This window comes from Puma concolor, chromosome A1 (assembly GCF_028749965.1).
Source record: "Puma concolor isolate L17-30 chromosome A1, mPumCon1.1.hap2, whole genome shotgun sequence".
Taxonomy (NCBI): Eukaryota; Metazoa; Chordata; class Mammalia; order Carnivora; family Felidae; genus Puma; species Puma concolor.
In genome coordinates, this window is record NC_141667.1 from 232,648,882 (window position 1) to 232,671,964 (window position 23,083).

The window sequence follows — 23,083 nt, forward strand, 5'->3', positions numbered from 1 at the left end:
TCCTCCTTTTCTTCAGCGTTTACAGATTGCAGATGTACTGTCTTGTTTTTCTTCTTCGTAAGTCTGCTTTTCTTTAGAAAGTCTCAAGGGGCTCCGTTGTCTTTGCTACCCACATCTAGTGGACACCCCGGCTCTGAAGAAAGCAGTACCTACCCTGGGCAGGATGACGGTGTCTCCCCTTTTGTTTCTTCGTGACACTCCGGTCTGGTGGCTTTGTGATGGCAGCAACCTGCCGAGTTGGTGCCTTTTGGGGGCCTGGCCACGATGTCTCCCAGGATGCCTTTCCTGTACTATAAACAGGAGCTCACAGTCCCTCATCTTCTAAGGACATGTGAGCTCTTTTTGCCCAAATGCCTGGTAAAGCAAAGAGTACTTTGCCACATGAATACCTGTCTCCCACTCTTTGCACATTCACAGAGCTTTGGGAGATCTTCTGGCCGTTTATCCCCCTGCTTCTTCGTCACCGTGCAGGAGGATCATCTACAGAACTGAAGATGGCACGGAGGAGCGCGTGTCATTTTTTTTTTTTTTTTTAATGCTGAAGGAAAAAAAAAAAAGAAAACAAATCAAAACCATAAAGTCTCATACTCCTCCTGATCCCTGGGAGAGAATAGCAGCTGGTGGGGGACGGTGAGTGAGGAACGAGGTGAAGATCCTTCTCGAAGGATGGGAAAACAGCATTTCATTTTAGCATGGGTTTTAGTAGCAGGTTCTACAGTGGTTGGTGGCAAAGTCATGATTAGACTCCCATCTCTTCACGACTTCCTCCACTCTGTCGTATGTGAGCCTTTGCCCGCGAATTGAGTGGCTCCTACAGGCTGGGCTCCAGGCTAAATGCTGGGGGGGGAGGTGAGTACCGCACGGCCTGCCTTAGAAGGACCTACGGACGAGAAGTATGGGCGGTTGCAGGCCTGGGTGAGCGTGCCGCGATAGGAAGGGACACAGAGTGGAGTAGCGGCCTGGCAGGGAGTGCCACGCCCAGGATGGGCTCAGATCGGGGTATTCAAGGAAGGCTTCTGGGAGCGGTGACCTCTAAGCTGAAAGGCCAGTGGGAGTTGGATGGGTGGAGGATTATTCTAACAAGAGGACTTATAAGTGGCCGAGGGAGCATGTCCGTGCCAGGATCTCTCAGTGGTTCAAGATGGTGGGAGCTTGGGGCGTGGGGCTGGAGAGAGAGGCAGACGCTGACTGGGAAAGGCCTAGGATGCTCTGCTAAGGAGTTTGAACGTTCTCTTGAAGACCATGGGACGTCCCAGAGGGATGTTTTAAGGAGAGATCTATCGGGATCGTATCATCATATTTACTTTAGAAGAAAAGCCATCTGAAGTTTTCTGAGGCCAAGGCCCAGAGACATTAGATAGTTAGAAATTGTTCGAGTAGACTAGGCAAGAGACCGTGGCTTCGGCTAGGAGGGTGGCCTTTGAAATGGAGGGAAGTGGGTAGATCAGAGGCATAAACGAAAGAGGCAGAATCCACAGGACTTGATGGTTTGATGATTGTTGGGAGTTAGGGAAAGGGAGGAGTCCGTGATGAAACGATCGGGTTGGGGCACCAAGCTACTGAGCTGGAAAGCACCACGAGAGGGTATTAATGGTAAATGCAGAGACGAGGGAAGTTCTGACTCTCACGGCTCCCCTGAGGCAGTACCAAGTTCTTAAGTCCTGGTGGACCCAGAATGATGAGGAACTATTCTAAGAATGAAGTGGGTTTTCTGTGCCTACCTGGCCCATTTACCTTTGGGCAAAGCGTGCTGGGGCACTACCCTCTTGGCTAGATTCTCTGACCTGTCCTCTGTGCCATGATTTCTCCTCCATCACTGGCAAAGAACATAGGGTTCCTCACTCCACACAGAGACTCTAGAAGGAGGTGGTGCTGCACAACTTCTACTAACAGCTGTCATCGTACTACCTTTGGAACGTATCTCTTTGTGACGGTTGGATTTTAGAGCCAAAGCAGAGAATAGGAGATACCCATGGTGTCGTGGCTTTGGAGTCAGAGAGACCAACTGAGCAAGCCCTAAGCAACCTTAATTCCCTCCTCTGCAAAACAAGGAAAGTAGCACCAACTCCAAGGACTTGCTGTAAGCCTTATAATGCGGTAAAACATGTATGGTGCCCAGCAGATGGTAAATGCCCAATAAATATTACTTTCTGCCCCCACAACCCCCATCCGTGGGCACTTACATTCCACACAACGCGGCCTTCTCACCCTGAGAAAGGAAGCTCCATGATGCTCTTACCTTTACCATCTTGCTAATAACCGGTTGGTTGTTGCTGTTACTGTTGCATTCCATTTCTTAGACAGTGGAGAGAAAGAGAGGGAGGGGAAGGGATCCAAATTCAATTTAGGAACTTTTCTGAGTGGAAGTTCCGCCTGAAAGAGTTCCATCACGTGTCTGACGTCAGTTCTTTCTCCACTGCGTGTGAACCTGTGGCTTGTGACAGTCGTGCGTCTTAGTCTCTTGAGACTAAGAATACTTGGGTTGGGCTGGAATATCAGGCTAATGGGATGGACAGTTCCCATTTCCTTCAGAGACTGACTTTGACCCCCCACTCTTTGTCCTGGAAACTTACAGTGTGAAGCTGTAATGCGATTGGCATCTCACTTCAGAAAAATGCAGGTCTTCTGCCTTGAGTCTGCTCCAAATCGTTCAGCTTTTGGAGACATGCATGTAAATTCTTTCTTATTACCTTTCCTGGAGGTAGATAGCATCTAACCCTTGCATTTAGGGCTCACAGGACTCCCTCCCTCAGGCCACCTTTCTTAGATTTGGATAGATTTAGGGAACATTTTTGAGTGGAACGCTCTTTGGCACTAGCTTCTACTTCTGCAGCCTTTCCTTGCCCTTCTTGGCATTCTTTGCTTCTGTTGTTCTAGAAGTTCCTCTTCTAATCTCATTTGTACTATTTTGCTCCATTAATAGTAATAATTAAAAAAAAAAAAAACCCTTTGGGAAAGATACGAAGTTCAGTGTCAGCCATTGAAGAAATTTAATAGCTCCAGAAAATGTTTTTTGAGTCTTCTGTCATTAGTAAATATATAGCCTATGATGACAGCTTGTCATCACTTAGGTATATACCACTTAGGTCAGGATACGGTTTCTACCTGCAGAAAGTTTTCATTTGTTCAGGTAAGGTAAGAAAACACAACAGGAAAAAGATTGAAGAGACTACTATTATACCTCTTTTAAAAGAGACTGTAGCCTCTCAAAAATCTATTCTTCTGCCGAGGATGAGATTATTAATTTCCTTAGTTACTATTTTTCCCTGAAGTGTTGGAATAAGTGCCTTTTGATGCCTAGGCTTGAGAAAAGCTTGTTCCCCAAAGCCACTTGGCAAGTATAAATCCCAGGAACTAGGTGCTTTAAGCACTGTGTTTGTGAAGCAGCAACCATTGTTGGGAGAGAAGCAGGGTGGGGGAGGAGAGAAGGCAGGAAGGGGGGGTGGAGGGAGAGGGAGGAGGGAGGGGAAAGTGACGGTACTTAGGAACGCACCAATGGTGGGCGTGACCAAAATATACTGGAGACTGGGTCCTTCCTGGGACCTTGCAAGTGGGACTCGATCAGCTTCCGTCTTTCTCCCACCACCAGCTTCACCCAGGGAAGCCACTGCTGCTGTTAAATCTGGAGTACCTTCATGCAAATATAAACGGTTGGGTTGTTTCCCTCCAAATCTAAGGCCTAGAGAGAACCCCTTGAATTCAGCGAACACACGCTTTGGTGTCAAAGTAAATGTTCTACACAAGAACAATGATAACACTTTTGAGGAGTTCATGAACTTCTGTGATATCTGGGAATATGTAGGAAAAAAATGTGTGTTAACCTCAGAAAGCGTCTTTGTTGCCACACAAATGCAACCATTTAGAAACCTGGTATTTTGACCTGAAAGATTTTTAATAAGATACATGAATGAAAATATGAATCTATTTTTGACCTTATGAACTAAAGCAACACCTCACCGTAAAAAGCAGAAAAGAAAATCTGTTAAAACAGCAGTTCATAAAAACACTGCCCCAAATCATCAGGATAGGGGCCACCCTAAATAGAAATTGAACGTGAAGTTGCCAATATCCACTGATTTTGACCAACAAAAATGACAACATGACAATACATTTTGCTCCATGTCCCTAAAGCCAACATGCAAGAATGTAATTTAATCTCTGAAGGGAAGGGAAGCCCAGGTGCCGTTTCTTAACATTCAGCATCGACAGCGTGGTAGGTGTGGGCAGAAAGTCAGGCATCACCTTTACATCAGCTGACCTGTATTGGATGCCCATGATGAACAAAGTGCTGGAGAAATAAAAATGAGGAAGAGAGGATGATATATAATATATAGGTTACAACATATATAATATATTGTTCTATGCACAGCACTAGAGAACCATTGGAAAGGCAGAGCTCAAAAATGAAAGAAAGCTCACCAAGTTCAGAGTTACAAAAGGTTGGGAAGCTTTCAAAGGACAGGTTGGATTTTACGTAGAGGTGGGGGAAGGACACTACCAGCAGAAGAAACAACGTGACCAGACGCTCAAAGGTAGGACAGTACAATGTCCAGGTCGATTGGAAAATAGAGCAGTGGAAGGAAAGCAGAGAGCAATGTGCCTTAGTAGGAGGGCCCTGAAGGCCAGGGGAAGACTGTATAGTTAATTTGGAAGAAAATGTTGTAATTAAATGGAAATTTTTTCAGCAATGGAGTTTTATGCATTAGGAAAGCATTGATAATTCCAGTTTTTAAAATAATCTAAAATAAACAGCCAACATCTGTTGATCGTCCACAGCGTTCTAAGCAATTTACATGCTAGGCTCAGCTCTTATGTATATGAGCTAGTTTAAATTCACAACCCCCCTTTGAAAAGGTGAGTATGATCCATTTTACAGGAGCAATTGGGGCTCAGAGAGGTAAATTCACTTGGCCCAAGGTGACACAGCTAGTTAGTGCCAGGGCCAGGATTTTAATCTATGGGCGTCTGGTTCCAACGTCTCCGTCGTGACCCACAGAATAATAAGTGCCAGAACCAGAGTTGGGGCCGATAAAAATGAAAAAAGGAAATGATTCAAAGTATTGTGACATAGATATTATAGAATTTAATGTGAGGAAAGAGCTAGAAGGGGGAATCACAGACTCCTAGAATAGGAGCCAGCATGGGAAGTTGGAGTGAATGGAGAAATCGGAAAGAGGCGGACGCCTCTGGAGAGCAGGCAGGAAGGAAGGTGAGCTTGAGAAGTCAGTTTAAGTGGTGGGGTCCAGGAGAGAGACCAGGGCTAAAAGGGAAGTTCAGGGCTATTTACATAGAGATGGAGGTTAAGAGTCAATGTGGAGTGGGTTGCCTAGGTCTCTAAGAGAGCAAAGAAGCAAAAAGACGACTGGGGACTGAATTATGGAGAAAGAAGGAGTATCCACTAAAGAAGGCACCTCAGTAGAGATGAGAGGTAAAAGTTGTTTCAAGTCGATGCTAATACTTTTCTTTCCAACAATTACCTAATTCTGATTTGTGTTATCAGGATGGTCACCTTTTGATAACAATGGAGATGCCTTTGCTTCAAGGCTATGACAAATGTGCATGATTTATGTATATATAGTATAGTATATTTATATATATATATATATATATATATATATATATATATATATATATATATAGTATATTTCCTCATAGGGAAGAGTTTCTAGAGTAATGGAGTCTGAATTTTTCTTTTTAAAATTTTTTTTTAATGTTTATTTTTTTTTTATTTATTTATTTTTTTATTTTTTTTTTCAACGTTTATTTATTTTTGGGACAGAGAGAGACAGAGCATGAACGGGGGAGGGGCAGAGAGAGAGGGAGACACAGAATCGGAAACAGGCTCCAGGCTCTGAGCCATCAGCCCAGAGCCCGATGCGGGGCTCGAACTCACGGACCGCGAGATCGTGACCTGGCTGAAGTCGGACGCTTAACCGACTGCACCACCCAGGCGCCCCAATGTTTATTTTTTTTTAATGTTTATTTATCTTTGAGGGAGACAGAGACAGAATGTGAGTGGGCTAAGGGCAGAGAGAGGGGGACACAGAATCCGAAGCAAGCTCCAGGCTCTGAGCCATCAGCACAGAGCCCGACGCGGGGCTCAAACTCACGAGCCATGAGATCATGACCTGAGCTGAAGTCAGACGCTCAACCGACTGAACCACCTAGGCACCCCTAGGGGCTTTTATTTCTAACTATAGAAGTAATATAAATTGATTGTAGAAAACTGAGGAAATACTGAAGAGTAAAGAAGAAAACCTTTTGCCAGTAATAAACACTACTAACATTTTTTTTTTTTTTTTTAGTATATCCTTCCATTCTGTTTTGGATTTACGGACACGCTTTTTTTCAAACCAGGGATCCTTGATAAGATACTGTGAATATTTTTACGTGTCGTTAAATTTAGTATTCGTAACAGTTTGGTAGCTGCATCATGGTAATCCGTCAGAAGGATGGACCAGAATTTATTTAACCAAGCCCCTGTTATTAGATAATGTAGGTCGTTTCCACCTTGTAGATAATGCTACAGTTAGTATTCTTCATCAAACTTTTTGTGCTTTTTACTTCTTTCTGATTATTTTCTAAATAGTTCCTAGGAGCAAAACCGCTGGTGAAATGCCATGAATGTTTCCAAATCAGAGTTCTGCTTCCAAATGTGGTACCAATTTGCCGGGAGCACTTATGTTAGGATATAGCAAGTTGTGCTGTCTCCTTCCTACTTCCTTATTCTCATTCTTGGAAGCCAAAGGAAAACCTTAGAACAAGGATCAACGGCAACCTTTCCGAAAAAGTATACACATCGTTGTGTTGCTGGTTTTGTTCTTTTTTTTATTAACCTCCTCCTGAGCCACGTTATGGGTCCGCAATCAGCTTCTGTTTAGTCCCGCAAGGCATTCTGGGTGCTCTGTGTTTGGAAACAGAAAGGCCTGGTACTTTGGGAGATGAGGCCAACTTCCCCGCCAGTCCAGTGCCTGATGGGCAGAGGGGACTCCGGGTTCTGGCTTTCGTTAGCGGCAAGTGCAAGGTGGGGAATCTCGCTCCGGTGAGGATATTTACCGGGGCTGCCCGGATGGCCCTCCTAGGCCTTGGGGACTGGCAGTCAACCTCTTTGCATTTCCCAGAGGCCTGTGGCCTGGAGCACTGGTTTTTGTCTTGGGTCTCCCTGGCAGAGCAGAGCACTCCCCTTTCCCGTCTTCAGAGTCTTGGGGGCAGTCCCACAGTCTTGGTGCCTAAACTCCCTTGCTGGGCTGCGGCACTCTGGCCGCAGGACCTGGGTGCTGGGCATGTCTCCCGGCCTGCCCGTCTCTTCAGTCCTGTCCAGTCAGCCTGCAGCACCCACACTTGTTACTAAGGGCTGATGCTACTACCCTTGTCGGGAAACAGGGCTTGCTTACGACAGCCCTAATGCAGCATTTTGCAAACCGAGGGGCCTGATGGTGGGCTGCGAAGTAAATTTAGGATTTTAAGGAGAAAAATCAGACTGTGTGACAGTAATGGTAGGTATTGTTCCGTGGAACTTCTTCTCAAATGTTAATATATACAAACTGTATTGGTCCTATCCAGAAACCTTGAAAGCCAAGGCCGTAAATGCAAGTCAGGATTGCCATGAGGATATGAGGAGGTAGGCTTAGGTGGGAAAACGTGATGTTTTAAAAATGTTTTTTTAATGTTGATTTTTGAGAGAGAGCACGAGTTATTTTTGAGAGAGACGAGCTCAGAGTCTGGAGTTTGCCTTGGATTCTGTCTCTCTCTCTGCCCTTCCCCCACTCGTGCTCTCTCTCTCTCAAAAATAAATCAACATTTAAAAAAGAAAAGAAAAACTTCCCAACGTACCCCTGGACAGTACTCTCTTCACATTATTTTGTAGCACAAATACACTTTAAGCATGTAACGTGTAACTCCAACCATAGATGAAATCTTCACCTAACGAAGAGAACAGTTCTCGTTTTCACGAGGTGTTAAACACCAGGGGCAACAGGAAAGTTCTGGACAAAACTAGCAAGTTGGGTAGTGTTCTGTCATCCCCTTCTATGTTTGGTAATCAAAACCACTCATAAAAACATTTACTCCTTTCTTAAAAAAAAAAATAGCTTTATGGAACTATAACTCCCATACAATTCAATGGTTTTTGGTATATTCCCGGGGTTATGCAACCATTACCATAAACGGTTTTAGAACATTTTTGGCCTCCTAAAAGCAGCCCCATCACCATTAGCAGTCACTCCCTTCCCCTGCAAGCTCCCAACCCCTGGTTATCACTGATCCAGTGTCCATTTTTATAAATGTTTGTATTCTGGACATTTCATATGAATGGAGTCCTACAATACGTGGCCTTGGGTCACTGGCCTTTTTAACTGAGTCTGATGTTTCCAAGGTTCATCCGTGTTCAGCATGCATCAGTCCTTCATTCCCCTCTATGGCTGATAATACGCAGCCATATAGATCTGCCACATTTCATTAATCACTCATACACGCCACAGTTGACGGGCATTTGGATCGTTTCCGCGTTTTGATGATTACAAATGAGGCTGCCGTGAACATTCATGCGCAGGTTTTCGTGTGGACATGTTTTTGTTTCTCTTGGATACATACCTAGGAGTGGGAATTGCTGGGTCATATGGTAATTCTATGTTTAACCTTCGGAGGGACTGTCAGACTGTTTTCCAAAGCAGCTGCACTATGTTACATGCTCACCAGCCGTCTATGACGGTTCCAATTTCGCCACATCCTCACCCACACTTGCTGTCGTCTGTCTTTTTGCTTACAGCCGTCCTAGGTATGCTAAGACATTGATTCCTAAGGTTTGCGACACTTTCAATACAGCAGTTGAATTTGGGCTGTTGATGTGGTTCTTGAGATCAAGACCTAAAAGAGTGATCTTTGTTGGATTTAGATCATTGTTCTACAGGGAGGGGCGCCTGGGTGGCTCAGTCGGTTGGGCGTCCAACTTCGGCTCAGGTCATGATCTCGCAGTCCGTGAGTTCGAGCCCCGTGTCGGGCTCTGTGCTGACAGCTCGGAGCCTGGAGCCTGCTCCAGATCCTGTGTCTCCCTCTCTCTCTGACCCTCCCCCGTTCCTGCTCTGTCTCTGTCTCAAAAAATAAACAAATAAATGTTAAAAAAGAATTTAGATCATTGTTTTACAAAAAGTTTTGCTGATAAGCTTTCCCCTCCTCGTGTGTACCATTCTTTGGCGAGAGAACAGGCATCCTATTAAGAAAAGGTGTGCTATCTCTTCCTTATTCACCAGTGAAATATTCCAGTTCTAGAGATATTATTGGTATAAATTAGCTTCAGGACTGTTTTCTCTGCCTCCGCCATCAATGCAGCCCACAGCTGATCTCACTCCTTTCCCTACTTGCAAGCCACAGACAGAAAACTCTGGCTGGGGCAGAAATACTTAAGCAACTCAGGACCAGCTTGGCCTTCTCCACGCACTGACAAATGTAACACCACCTCTCAGCCCCCTGCCTCTGGTCTTGCTTTGTGCCTATCCCGTAACATCCTTTCGAATTAGACAAGGTTTCACTAGGCCTAAGTAAGAGTGGGGGAAACGGAGCACAGGCCTTAGGGGCTACCAGAAGTCCATGAGCGTGGGGGTGGGGGGTGGAGGAGGGCACTTGGAACTCAGTGTCCTAGCTCGGAGTCCAAACTTCACAAACCTGTGCTCTTCTTTTCCTGATTTCCTCTCTCCTTTGTTTTAAGCACCCTTGAAGAGAAAAGGTTTTTAAGTATGTATGATCCGTAGTATGGTTGACCTCATCCGACATTTTGGTTTACTGTTTCTACTCCTTTTCAGAACCTGGCCCTTGTCGAGAAGCGAAACAACAGGACAATTCACATAGCTTGACTTTAGGACTCACTGCATTGGGGGAGGAATTAATATCCTTCGGCCAAAGACTTAACAGCCCCGTCTGCATTTTGTATTTTTTTACGTTAGAGTTAAGTTTCAAATGTCTGTTGGAAGCAACCTTTGGGCAGACATTCTTGCAGTTTTCTGTGATAAATTCTTATTTGGCTTGCCATAGTCCACTGTATCCAACAAGGAATAACCTTGGCCGAGTTGGAAACTGTTAACTGCTAAAAATGTGTGTGTTTGTCTAAATTTGAGGTCCCCTCCAACCCCCCAGTCCCATCTTCCCCATGTTAAGTTATAAAACTGAGATGCGGGGGCACCTGGGTGACTCAATGAAGCGTCCCACTTCGGCTCAGGTCATGATCTTGTGGTTCATGAGTTCGAGCTCCGATTCCCCCATCGGGCTAGCTGCTGTCAGCGCAGAGCCCGCTTCGGATCCTCTGCCCCTCTCTCTCTCTCTGCCCCTCCCCTGCTTGCGTGCACTCTCTCTCCCTCTCAAAAACAAATAAACATTTAACAAAAAATGATGATGCAGTTGGCATCTATCCTCACTTTTAGTATCCTAACATTTACTTATTACTTATTACTCTATTTTCCTGCCTTCTGATTTAGAGAGACCCCAATGCTTATCTCCAAAGATGGAAGAGGAAGATTAAAACAATAATTTGCAGTAAGTACTCTTTCAGCTGTTAATTCATTTATTCAACAGACTTTATTTGGTGCTTGCCAGATGCCAGGCACCCTGGTAGGTGCTTGGGATACAAAGATAAGCTAGGGTCCCTGCCTTTAAGGGATGCAGTGCAGTAGGACAAGCAGACCCATAACTGGATAAGCACACTTGTGAACACGATAAATAATGCACAGAATATTATGGGATCGCAGAAGAGAGGCCCGTTACCTACCCTGTAGAGGAGATTGAGGCAGGCTTCAGCAAGGGTGTAAACTGTATTAGTGAAGATCTGCAGTTCAGTTAGCTAAATGAGGTATGGGAGAGAGCATTCAGGCTTTTTGAATTAGGTATCTTTGTAATTTAAGATCAAACACCCAAGAACTCTAACGTAAACTGTATGCCAGTTTCTGGCCAGTGATTCATGTTGAGGAAGGAAGGGGTCTACCATCATGAATAAGTGAACATCAAGGTTGCAGGATTAGAGCTAGAAGTTGTAGGGTTTCTTGAAAAGCTTCTTTCCTTGTTATGCCTTTCCCTCCCTATATAATGGAAAAACAAACATGAGAAATGTTGTGCCTGTAAGTGGAGGTTTTTATGTTCCTCTGACCTGGCCTCTGTTACACTTGGGAATATATAAAGGCATCTTCACCAGAATGGATGAAGATTAGTGTTTGAGTCTAGGATTGAAATAAAAAGGCTTCATTAGATTTGCAACCACTGCCCTCATAAAATTAAAAATAATAAAGAAAAACTCCAAGTTAACTGTACTTGATGCTTGCTAAATCATGGGTTTGAAGGGATGTGCATGACACAATTTGAAACCTTTGAAAGAAAAGTTTAATCTTTCCAACAACCCTGTGACCACCTCCATGTTATACTGAGAGAATTGAAGAAGCAACAAAGAGGTTAAAAAACTTGCCTAAAACACTCATTATGATGAGCACTGAGTGTTGTATGTATGTGATGAGTCACTCAATTCTACTCCTGAAACCAATGTTGTCCTGTATGTTAACTAACTAGAATTTAAATAAACACCTGAAGGGGAAAAAAAAAAAAAAAAAAAAACTTGCCTAAGATTATAAAGCTGGTAAGTAGCAGAGCTGGGGTTTGAACCCAGGTCTCTATTTAAATCTAGTGCCTATTACTCACCGCACCATCCTGCTGAAATAGAAACCTGTGTGGGCCCATACTTTCCTGCAGTTCTGTGACCATGAATTTAGCCTGGCAGGAGTTAGCTATTACAGAAAACTGGTAAAAGTTGTGTCGTTGGGACAGGGCAAATCCAACATTGCTCCTGAAAAATGCTGATAGTGCTATCTTCAAATAATAGTCAGATTTTGATATCATGGACGCCGTTTAAAATGTAGACAATTTTTATCAATATTTTGTAATATAGGCCCCGAGAAGGTAAAGCAGAATTGAGGTAGATATGTAGATTTGAATGGATCGCAAAATGTGATTCATAGAGAAAGTAGACAAGGGTAAATATGTGTGAAAATAACAAAATAAAAGTTACCTTTAGATGTTAGCTTTTTAAATATTGCATGTACGTTATGCTAGTTTATATATTAATAGTATGCTGATTTTCATGTGCATTTATATGTATTGTCCATTCCACAGGACTGTAATCCCTGAGACCAGCCTTTTTAAAAAGGTTATCTATAGGTCAGGAAAGGTTATCGGAGCCTATTCTCAAAGAGCCTAACAAATGGGAGCAAACACATTAGGTTATGGATGCTTAGAGTGGATATAAGAAGTGAAATTAACATAAGAAAATGACTTGTTTTAACTTAGATCTATCACATTTGGGAAGAATTGGCTGCTGGATTTAAAAGTGTATAAACATTCCATTAGAGAGTGAAAAAGGGGAAGTCTGTTATAACCGAATAGGGGTGTGGTCTGCATAGGCTTAGGAGGCATAGATAATAGTTTCATAAAAGACTGATAGAAGTATAGCCTTCAGAACTGGCCATTATAGCTAGTACATTTTCTTTACAGACGTAATAAGTATGTCTGTTAATACCAGCCAGCTTGGTGAGTTAGAGAAACCACAGCCTGTGGATTTGGGCATACGCACTCTCTGCCTGCATCTAATCCTCGGGTAACAATACACCTACAACTGCTGTAATCCTAGAGCAGTTACATGGATGCACTAAGTGGTGTGATGGGAGGGAAAGATAGCATCACAAGGATTCGTTTGATTATAACAGTAATCCACACCAAGTCAAAGAAAACAGCCAAACAGTTAAAAATGTGGTCTCTAATGAATTTGCTAATTCTAGCAGGCCCTCACGAACGGTTCCTGCTAGAGTACCCCGTATCAGAACGAGGGAGCTGTGCTTTAATTACATGGAATAATTATTTGATTTCCAGGAAGTTAAGACAGTGCTTTGTATTTACATAAAAAGTTCTAGACATGCTGGGAAACTCGATCAAACCAAGAGAAAGAGTGAAACTGAACGCCTGTTCAGGGAGTCAAGATTTTGGCTGCTCAGCAAGCTTGTCGGTCCGGCTTATGAGCCCAGAAAAGGGGTATTTTAAAACCGGCTGACTGGATCGTGTCACTTGGTTAGAGGAAAAGCCCTGCCTTTCCCGAGATCTAGAGGGTAACGCAACCATATGCTGTTGAGGGGCTCGAATCTTGGCTGCCTTCACCCCTCTGCATTAGCAGACACCCCGGTTTTCAGGGGACGGGGTCGCCCTCACTTTTGAAGGTCTGTTAAAATTCTGGGGCCTCTTATCTCAGTGGCTTTGGAAGTGAGTTTGGGGTAAGAAGGGGGGGGGAGGCCTGTGAGTGTCTCTTTTGCCTGAGGAGTTGGAGACACTTGTGGAAAAGTCAGGCCCTTTTCGCCCCGGCGGCCGCTCCGGTGTGGGGCTGGCTTGGGTTAGACACATGCACACATACACCATAGAGCTCTGCTTTCCCGTAGCAGCTGCTGCCTCTGCCTCTGCCTCTCCCGCCTCAGCCTCTTTGCCCGGCATACACACACATTCAGATTTGCGCGCTGTTTCAATCCTTGATGACGTGTCCCCGGAGACAGCCAATAGTAAACGGGCTCTGGTCAGGACAATGGGAGGTATCGGGCCAATGAGCGAGCCCCGTGAGTTGGCGGTAGCCAATAGGAGCCGCGCTGGCTGGAGAGTAATGTTACAGAGCGGAGAGAGTGAGGAGGCTGCGTCTGGCTCCCGCTCTCACAGCCATTGCAGTACATTGAGCTCCATAGAGACAGCGCCGGGGCAAGTGAGAGCCAGACGGGCACTGGGCGACTCTGTGCCTCGCTGAGGGTGAGTCTGGGGCAGCGCCGCGGCGGGGAGAGCGCCTCCGGCAGCTCCCCACCCCGCGCGGTGGCCGGATCCCCGCGGCCGGGAGCCGGCGGGTCAGGATCCACACAAAGGCAAATGAGGGGGGACCGTGGGGGGAACTGCGCACGGAGCGAGCCTCTTCTCGGGCGCCGGGAGCCCTGCCCCGCGCCGGAACCCCGGCCCACAGGCTGCCTGAGGCGCTGCGAACCCCGAGCCCCGCGAGTTTCCACCCCCGGCGGCGTCCGCGCTGACTGGCGCAAAAAAATTTTTTTTAATTAAAAAAAATTTTTTTAACGTGTTTTCGGCCCCCGGGCCGAATGTTCGGGCGGCCGGCGTGCGCGGGGGGCGGCGGGCGACGGGGCCGGCGGCGGGAGGGCAGGCGGGCGGGCGGGCAGGCGGGCAGGCGGCGGCGCTTCCACGGGCTGCATTGGCCGCCGCAGAGAGCCGGGCGCCGGCGGCGAGCGCGGGCGGGCGGGCGGGCGCTGCGGGCGAGGCGGCGCGGTGGGCCGGGGGCGGCGGCGGCGCGGGGCCGGGCCCGCCGGCCTGTGCCCGGGCGGCGGCGGCGGCGGCGGCTCGGCGGCGGCTCGGCGGCGGGGGGAGCGGCGCCGCTGCGCTCGCTGGAACATGGCTGACTCGGCCCGGCGCTGCTGGCTGGAGAGAAAACAAGGCGGGCGGGAGCGGGCGGGGGAGCTGGGCGCAGCAGTTCCGAGGCAACTTTTTTTTTCCTCTCTTCCCAGCCCCGCGTTCTCCGTGCGGGGGCGGCCGGGGCGCGCGGGCCCGCGCGGAGGGGGACGGGGAGCGGCGGGCCGGTGGGCGCCTCCCGGGGCGGCCCCCACCCCCGCGGGCCGGGAGGGGGGAGGGTCCGGGCCCGCGCGCCCCCCGCCCCTCCCCCCCCCGGGCTGTAATGGCCGAGTGTGTGCGCCAGAGCGCGGCGCGCACCCCGCCCGCCTGCGCTCACACTCACACACACACACACACACACACACACTCACACACACACACACACACACACAAAGGGAAGGAGCCATATTCTCGCTCGCGCTCGCCCTCGCGGCGGCGGCGGCGGCGGCGCAGGCGGGGAAGACGCGCAGCGGCCATTCCGTGCGCGCCGGCCCCGGCGGCCGCGGGCGGAGCCAGCCCCCATTTCGAGCGGGGCTTCTCCCTCCGCCGAGCCTGACAAAATGGGGGAGGCCTGCGGGGCCTGCGCCGGCGGGCGGGCGGGCGCACGTGGCGGCCCCGGCGCGGGCGGGTCGGGCCCGGAGGCCCGGCCGCGGCCCCGCGTCTCCTCGGCCGCCCCGCCGCCACCGAAGTTCTGGGGGTGGGGGCCGAGTGGCGGGAAGGTGTGCGGGGCCCGTCTCGCGAGGCGCCCCGACTTTCGCAGATTGAAAAAAAAAAAAAAACAACACTCCTGGTGGGGGGGGGGGGCAGGCAGAGCCACGAGCAGGAGTGGCTTTTGTCCCTCATCCTTGTTTACTCGAAGAAACTTCAGACCGGACGTGTTTAGTCAGAACTGAAATACATCTCGGGGCCAAACCGATAGGAAACGAGGCTGCCTCGCGGTGGCAGCCGCACAAATACCACCGCCAACCCCCCAGCCTGGGTCCCGGCGCTGGAGCTTTCTCCTCCTCCCTCCTCCCGGCAAAGTTTTGTGCAGAGAGTATTTTTAAAGTCCTCGTTGGGAAAACTTGAGATAGACGGTGGTTTAGGCCCGTAATTTGGAGACACCGACCCGCTCGGGCTCTCACCTATTTTGTTCCCGACGTGGTGCCGATCCACGAACCGGCAGCGCCAGTTATGTGGTCCCTGGTTCTGTTGATCACAAAATGGTTTTGTGCCTTTAAAAAGTTTTTAAATGTCCGCCTAGGTGTTCATTCGGAGCGGATACCCGCAGATGAGTAACGAATACTGTATGAGGATGCCATTGTGTCTACACTTTTTTGAGATCACACTGGAGGACCGTTTTTTGTGGGGGGTGTGTGTGTGTGTGTGTCTTTTTGCTTGGCATAGCCTCTTCTAGGCATTAGCTATCCCTGCCATTTTCTTGTTTGGTATATTATGGGAGGTTCATGCCACTACTGTGTTAAATAACCCAACTTTGGTTTTCATTCACTCCCCACGAAGTTCAAGTGCTCATAGAATCCCATAATTTCATTGCTAACCTCAACCATTTCTTTTTCTCTCTTTTTAGAAAATAATTAAACATGGGCAAAGGAGATCCTAAGAAGCCGAGAGGCAAAATGTCATCATATGCATTCTTTGTGCAAACTTGCCGAGAGGAGCACAAGAAGAAGCACCCAGATGCTTCAGTCAACTTCTCAGAGTTTTCTAAGAAGTGCTCAGAGAGGTGGAAGGTAAGGGGGCTTAAAACATAATTGAGGGATTTTTAAAAACTTGAATCCAAATCAGTCTTTAAAAAGCCTCGGTGCCGTTTGCATAGCGTGAGTAGGGATGTTAGAACAGGCTGCTGAGTGAGTACATGGCAAAGGATGCCGGTTTTAGTCATGTTAGTACTTTTGCGACAATTTAGTAGGATTTGGGTTACCGATTTCAGTTTACAAATGATTCTTTTGTAGACCATGTCTGCTAAAGAGAAAGGAAAGTTTGAAGACATGGCAAAGGCGGACAAGGCCCGTTATGAAAGAGAAATGAAAACTTATATCCCCCCTAAAGGGGAAACAAAAAAGAAGTTCAAGGATCCCAATGCACCCAAGAGGCCTCCGTGAGTATCTTACCTATTTCCAGGAGGGTTTTGCAGTAGAATCAGATAGAAATTTAGCAAGCCACCTTGTGGGTTTGGAGTGTATAATCAAGTTTCTTAGCTGGTAAGTGCCTTACATTGGTCTATTTGGATATTGTAAGTAGAATTCCTGTTGAATGGGAGGAGCATTTGAATTAGACATTGGCCTTCTCACTTAATCTGTCTCCCAAATGTAACTTTGTTTTGCTTCTTGAGAAATACCATCTCTCCGAAATACTTAAAATTTCACAGAATTGCTTTTGGAATTCTTGCATTTATTAATAGTACATGTTCAACTAGTAGCATCCTAAGTCAGATAGCCGTGAATGGAGGTTTGGTTGTAAAGGGTATTTAGCATATTTTAATATTTGCACCCTGTCCAGTGCCTGATAGAAATCAGCAGCTTTTATATAGCAGGACAACACACATTCCATAGTAAACTTAAAATTAAATTTCTCTTTTTAGTTCGGCCTTTTTCTTGTTTTGTTCTGAGTATCGCCCAAAAATCAAAGGAGAACATCCTGGCCTATCCATTGGTGATGTTGCAAAGAAACTGGGAGAGATGTGGAATAACACCGCTGCAGATGACAAGCAGCCTTATGAGAAGAAGGCTGCGAAGCTGAAGGAAAAATATGAAAAGGTAAGAAGTGTGCATTTGTTCGGTGTAATGAGGAAAGGGGATGCCCGACATTAGATTATACTTGGTACCTCATCTCAATTTCCTACTTTCTTGCGGATTTCTAAGAATTCGGGGTGTAATGCAGTTTTCAGATTCTCAGCTCCTTTCCGTGTGCCATTGGCTGAATCTTAAATCTGTTCCATCCTTCAGAGAGTATAGAAGTTCAGATCAGTTGTTTGTTTTTTTTTTTTTTTTTTTTTGACTTGGGTACAGCTTCCATACACTTAAGCTGGCTTTGTTATTCTCTGATTTAAATTTACTGGTAGTCACTTTTAGTCAAGTGATTATTTTAAATGGTCAGACACATAAAAATAGTCTGGGCAAGATAATGAAGACCGTGTCCTTCATAAACCTGTCCTGAAGTATTTGTGTTCCCTTCCTTCAATAACAGTTATTAATTTCAAAAAAGTTATAATGTTGAACTGTGTAGTAAGTTGATAAAGAAAAAGCTTTATCTCCTATACTTTGAATACGAGTAGCAAGTTAAATTTTAGCTTATTTAGTCATCTGGAAAAATGTTGATTTCTAGATGTTTCTTAATTGCATGCTTACTGGCAGATTTACTTTTTTTTTTCTTTTAAGACAAAATTTCCTTCTCTGGATTAGGGTCTGATAGAAACCTGTAGATTGCTGTTTTGCATTCAGAAGGTGGCAGTGTCTACCCTTTAATCAAAGTCTCTACATTCTAGTTTTAATCAACTAAAGTTAGGATGTGGTACCTAATTGTACTTCAGTGAGGCGCACAACATTGCAAATATTGGACCATGTCATTCCATGAGTTACGGGTTATTAATTGCAGTTCTCTCGGTGCGTTCATATGCATTCCTCCGTCTAGGCGTTTATGGGATCGGGGTGAGTGCAGATACGTGGTTATTTTCGCGTAACTGGGATCTTGATTTTTGGTAAGTTACTTTTCCTTCTCCCCTTGCTTAACTGTCCTGTCTTTCCTTCCACTTTTTCTTGACTTTATTTTGGAAGGATATTGCTGCATACCGAGCTAAAGGAAAGCCTGACGCGGCAAAAAAGGGAGTCGTCAAGGCTGAAAAAAGCAAGAAAAAGAAGGAAGAGGAGGAGGACGAGGAAGATGAAGAGGATGAGGAAGAGGAGGAAGATGAAGAAGATGAAGAAGAAGAAGAAGATGATGATGATGAATAAGTTGGTTCTAGCGCAGTTTTTTTTTCTTGTCTATAAAGCATTTAACCCCCCTGTACACAACTCACTCCTTTTAAAGAAAAAAATTGAAATGTAAGGCTGTGTAAGATTTGTTTTTAAACTGTACAGTGTCTTTTTTTGTATAGTTAACACACTACCGAATGTGTCTTTAGATAGCCCTGTCCCGGTGGTATTTCCAATAGCCACTAACCTTGCCTGGTACAGTATGGGGGTTGTAAATTGGCATGGAAATTTAAAGCAGGTTCTTGTTGGTGCACAGCACAAATTAGTTATATATGGGGATGGTAGTTTTTTCATCTTCAGTTGTCTCTGATGCAGCTTATACGAAATAATTGTTGTTCTGTTAACTGAATACCACTCTGTAATTGCAAAAAAAAAAAGTTGCAGCTGTTTTGTTGACATTCTGAATGCTTCTAAGTAAATACAATTTTTTTTATTAGTATTGTTGTCCTTTTCATAGGTCTGAAATTTTTCTTCTTGAGGGGAAGCTAGTCTTTTGCTTTTGCCCATTTTGGATCACATGGATTATTACAGTGTTTATCTTTTCATATAGTTAGCTGATAAAAAGCTCTGTCTACACCCTGCATACTCATGATGAGGGTAATAAAAGTTGAATTGAGACCGTTTTCATCCATAACTGAAACTCCAATCTTGATCAGTTGATGGCAGATTTCACATAGCCCAGTCACATTTACGAAGTGAAGAGTAACCACAGCATGGGATTAGTAGAATCAAACATTTTGAAAGTCTGTCCTTGAAGGACTAAGAGAAAAAGTATGTTCTAATCTTTACATGAGGACTCTACATTCTTTAACTCCCATTACCATGTAATGGCAGTTATATTTGCAGTTCCCACATTAAAGGAGACCTGAGAATGTATCCCCAAAAGCGTGAGCTTAAAATACAAGACTGCCATATTAGATTTTTTGTTGACATTAGTCCCAGCAAAGGCTCTGGAAAAAAAAAAAAAAAAAGTGCTGGCTGTAAATGTCTTCTATTTCTCTAAATAACGGATTTCTTAGGAAACTTGACTCTCCATTAAAGGTATTTTTAATTAATTGGGCCAACTTCTAAAATGTATGCCACACTGAAAATCCGGTATATTTTCCTATATTGTAGTTTGCTCCTTTATATAAATCAGGCCTGAGGGAAGAAGACGCTTAAAACTTTGTATTTCAGTAGGAGTTATCGGATTTGAATTTGATTTTTCTTTACGAAACCCAAACTCATTCATTAGAGTCATGTTTATCTACTTAGCAGTTTAGGGAACAATTTGGCAATTTTGTGGTTTTTGAGATGATCGTTCTCTTAAAGTGCCAGTGTTTTAAAATAGCGTTCTTGTAATTTTACACGCTTTTGTGATGGAGTGCTGTTTTGTTATATAATTTTGACTTGGATTCTTTCCATTTGCATTTGTTTATGTAATTTCAGGAGGAATACTGAACATCTGAGTCCTGGATGATACTAATAAACTAATAATTGCAGAGGTTTTAAATATTAGTTAAATGGCTTTCACTTAAGATTTTAAGGTTTTGTTATATATACATATTTTAATCTTTCCAATAGTATCTCTCAGCCGACACCATTTAAACAAGTACAAGGTCTGGCAAAGTTCTTCCCTTTAAAAATACTTGGTTTATAACTACAAATAGCTTAATGATAAAAAGTTTTTGTCAAACATTGAGCCTGTTCTCAGAGGATGCTATAGATCTAGGTGCGGAAAAATTAAATTTATTTTCAGTATGTTGGGTTAAACAAGATAGTAGCTTTTCAAAAGCAAGGCACCCGAAGCAGTTAAAACACAATAGTGATCATAAAGCTGAATTTACCAATTTTCTAAGTCCATGGAGACGCCTCGATTGTGTAAAACTTCATTGAATTCTTAAGTCAAGAGGAACAAGCCCGTCTCCTGACTTTCGTGCGCATCCTTGCCGTAGCAGAGGCACCGCCACGGTCGACATCTGTTGCTAGTAAGGGATCCAATTAAAAGTGGATTCTGCCTGAAGGAAACTTGCAACTTGGTGGGTATGTCATCTACGAGTTTTGTCAGATGCTGAGAATGGAAACGAGTGTTTGGTGTGTTAACTGGCTTCAGATCTTGACAGGAAAAAGTCTTCAATCAGGAAGCTAATAGAGTCCTGTGTAGTGTTCAGCAGTATCCCTAGGGCTTGGAATTTTAGGTAATTCAGCATAAAGCCTTTGTGCAATTGGGAGGATTTGTTTTCAAGTTTATGTACGAGAACCATTTTCATGTTTAGAAGTAGTCACAGCACGAGGGGCATAAAGATTTTCTTTAAAAAAAATTTTTTTTTAATGTTTATTTTTGACAGAGAGACAGCATGAGCAGGGGAGGGGCAGAGAGAGGGAGACACAGGATCCGAAGCAGGCTCCAGGCTCCGAGCTGTCGGCACAGAGCCCGACGCGGGGCTCGAACTCACAAACCGTAAGCCGTGACCTGAGCCGGAGACGCTCAACCGACTGAGCCACCCAGGCGCCCCGGGCATAAAGATTTTCTGAAGAAAGTCGGTATAAAGTTGAGGATTAAAGTTGGGGCACTTAACATCAGAGTGTGGATCAAAACCCAAGTCCCAGTTCCCTGACTTGCCTGTTGTAAGGGTGGCACCGTGGCAGGTTAGTTGCTGTAATTCTGGTAGTCTTCCATCGAGGTGTTGGTATTTGCCGGACCTGTTCATTTTCTTGAGTAAAGTCTGAGAAAGGAAGTCTTTTTTTGTGTCCTGTGCACCACAGGGATGAAAAATGGTCGTAGAGTTGTATAGCAACTGGCTATATGGAAAACTACACTGGAGAGACAAAATAGTGATGCTTTGAGTGAGAAATGCGGCCAACTCCCTTGCTTGGCATCACATAATCTATGATGAAAGTTCAGATACAGGTCAGTTTGGTACAACACGCCTTCTGAAAGGCCCTGAAATAGCTCTCTTTCCGGTACCTGGCAGCCGCTTTTTGCATATGACGGTATCACTACGAATGTGAATAAATCGAATGCGGCCTATAGCTGGGAATCTGTTGCTCGGGTGTGAACCATTGGCTAGTAATTAGGGTCTTCTATTAGTTAAGGGATGGCGGGGAGTTCAAGCTTTTTTTACTTGCGGGTTTTTTTTTAATTCATTCTTAAATGACTTGAAAGGCCTTTTAAAACTACGGAAAAGCCAGAAGATGGTTTGGATCCCTATGCGGCAAAAGATGCAGGCTGGTTCGTTCTCTTGTCCTCTTCCAATAGCAAAGACATGAACGGTAGCGCTAACACTTGCCATAACTTGGGAAATTCCCTGGGTCGGAGCCAAGTTGCTCCCTGGAGTTAAAAGACAAAGATGTTGCTCTGTTCTAGGAATGCTGCTGTTTAACCACGTGCCGTGGTGTAGAAATCTACACCACACAACACCGGATGACACAAGCACGGCTTAATGGGCCGCGCCAGAATATGCGGTGCCCATACTCTGGTCTAAAATAAAATAGACCATTTCTGCCAGGAGGAAGTGTAATCAACTTGGGCCTTTGGGCATGCCCGTTGGTTTGGACCCTCTATATAAATTGAACTTACTGGCCAGCCACTGAAAAAGAGGGAGGTACTAATAAAGATCTGGGACAACATGAAGGGATTATGATAGATCTGTAAATAATGACACGAGGAATGGTAGGCAAGGGTCGAGTATGTGGAGACTGGAAGCCAGTAATGGTCAGAATATCTGCAAAGAGGGGGGGTGGTTAAAGAGATCCTTGTGAGTTTTTACGATGTACTTTCTTTTCCTCTTTAGTCGTACAATTCAGACATAGAAGTGACGTCACATAGTATGCTGTCCCATAATCTGATCAGTACTGATGGTCATTCATGCTCCCTGTTTTTTGCTGTGTCTAACAATACGGTGATGAGTATCGGTGTATATTCCTTTTAGGCATAAGTCTTTACACTTCCTGAAGTGGAACTGCTGACTTGAAGGATATGTGTGTTTTAAAATTTGGGGCAGACCAGAGCCTCTGGGTGGTTCTGTCTGTCAGTCGGGCATCCGACTTTTGGTTTTGGCTCAGGTCATGGGCTCCTGGTTCATGGGTTTGAGCCCCACGTCCGGCTTGGGGCTGACAGTTTGGGATTCTCTCTCCTCGCCCTTGCTCTGCCCCTCCCCCACTTGGGCTCTCAAATAAACTTTAAAAATAAAATAAAATTTTTGGCAGATATTGACAGATTGCCCCCCGAAAGGTTATGCTTCCTGTGAAACATCTTAATTTTTATGAGAAATCAGGATTTTTACTGGTTATTCTTTGGGTCCACGAAATACTATCCATCTTTTAAAGATGAGAAATTCAAATACTGAAATATTGCCATTTGTTTAGAGCCACCCAAACACAAGAAGGCAGAATCAGAACTGAAAGACTGAAAGACTCTTGGGTTGGCTATTGATTATTAAGCTACTGAACAAAGTATTTCTCTCAAAAGTTACTGTGATAAGGAAATACTTAAGGTTTCCACTGTGTAAAAATGAGAAACACCCTTCATCCCAATCTGATAGTTTTATCTGCGGAGGGCGTTCTTTTTTTCTTTTTTTTCTTTCTTTCTTTTTTTTTTTTTTCAGCAAAGATTGCAAGAGATTTTGTATCGATCATTATAGGAGCTACAGCTGGCAGTTTTGGGAAGCGAGTCAGGCTACAAA

General features: G+C 45.1%; 1 protein-coding gene and 1 long non-coding RNA gene across 2 annotated transcripts in view; one reads left to right on the forward strand and one right to left on the reverse strand.

Moving 5' to 3' along the window:
• The first annotated feature begins 13,655 nt into the window (after positions 1–13,655).
• HMGB1 (high mobility group box 1) lies at positions 13,656–19,911 on the forward strand. The gene is made up of 5 exons (XM_025924405.2): positions 13,656–13,809; positions 16,016–16,178; positions 16,401–16,546; positions 17,030–17,204; positions 18,222–19,911. The coding sequence occupies exons 2-5, from the start codon at positions 16,029–16,031 to the stop codon at positions 18,396–18,398; spliced, it is 648 nt and encodes a 215-aa protein (XP_025780190.1). The 5' UTR covers positions 13,656–13,809; positions 16,016–16,028; the 3' UTR covers positions 18,399–19,911.
• The window catches only part of LOC147584853 (uncharacterized), a 33,757-nt gene continuing 28,054 nt past the window's right edge, over positions 17,381–23,083 (reverse strand). Inside the window, exon 2 of the long non-coding RNA XR_015253870.1 lies at positions 17,381–21,217. This is a non-coding gene — a long non-coding RNA (uncharacterized LOC147584853). The remainder of the gene's footprint in view (positions 21,218–23,083) is intronic.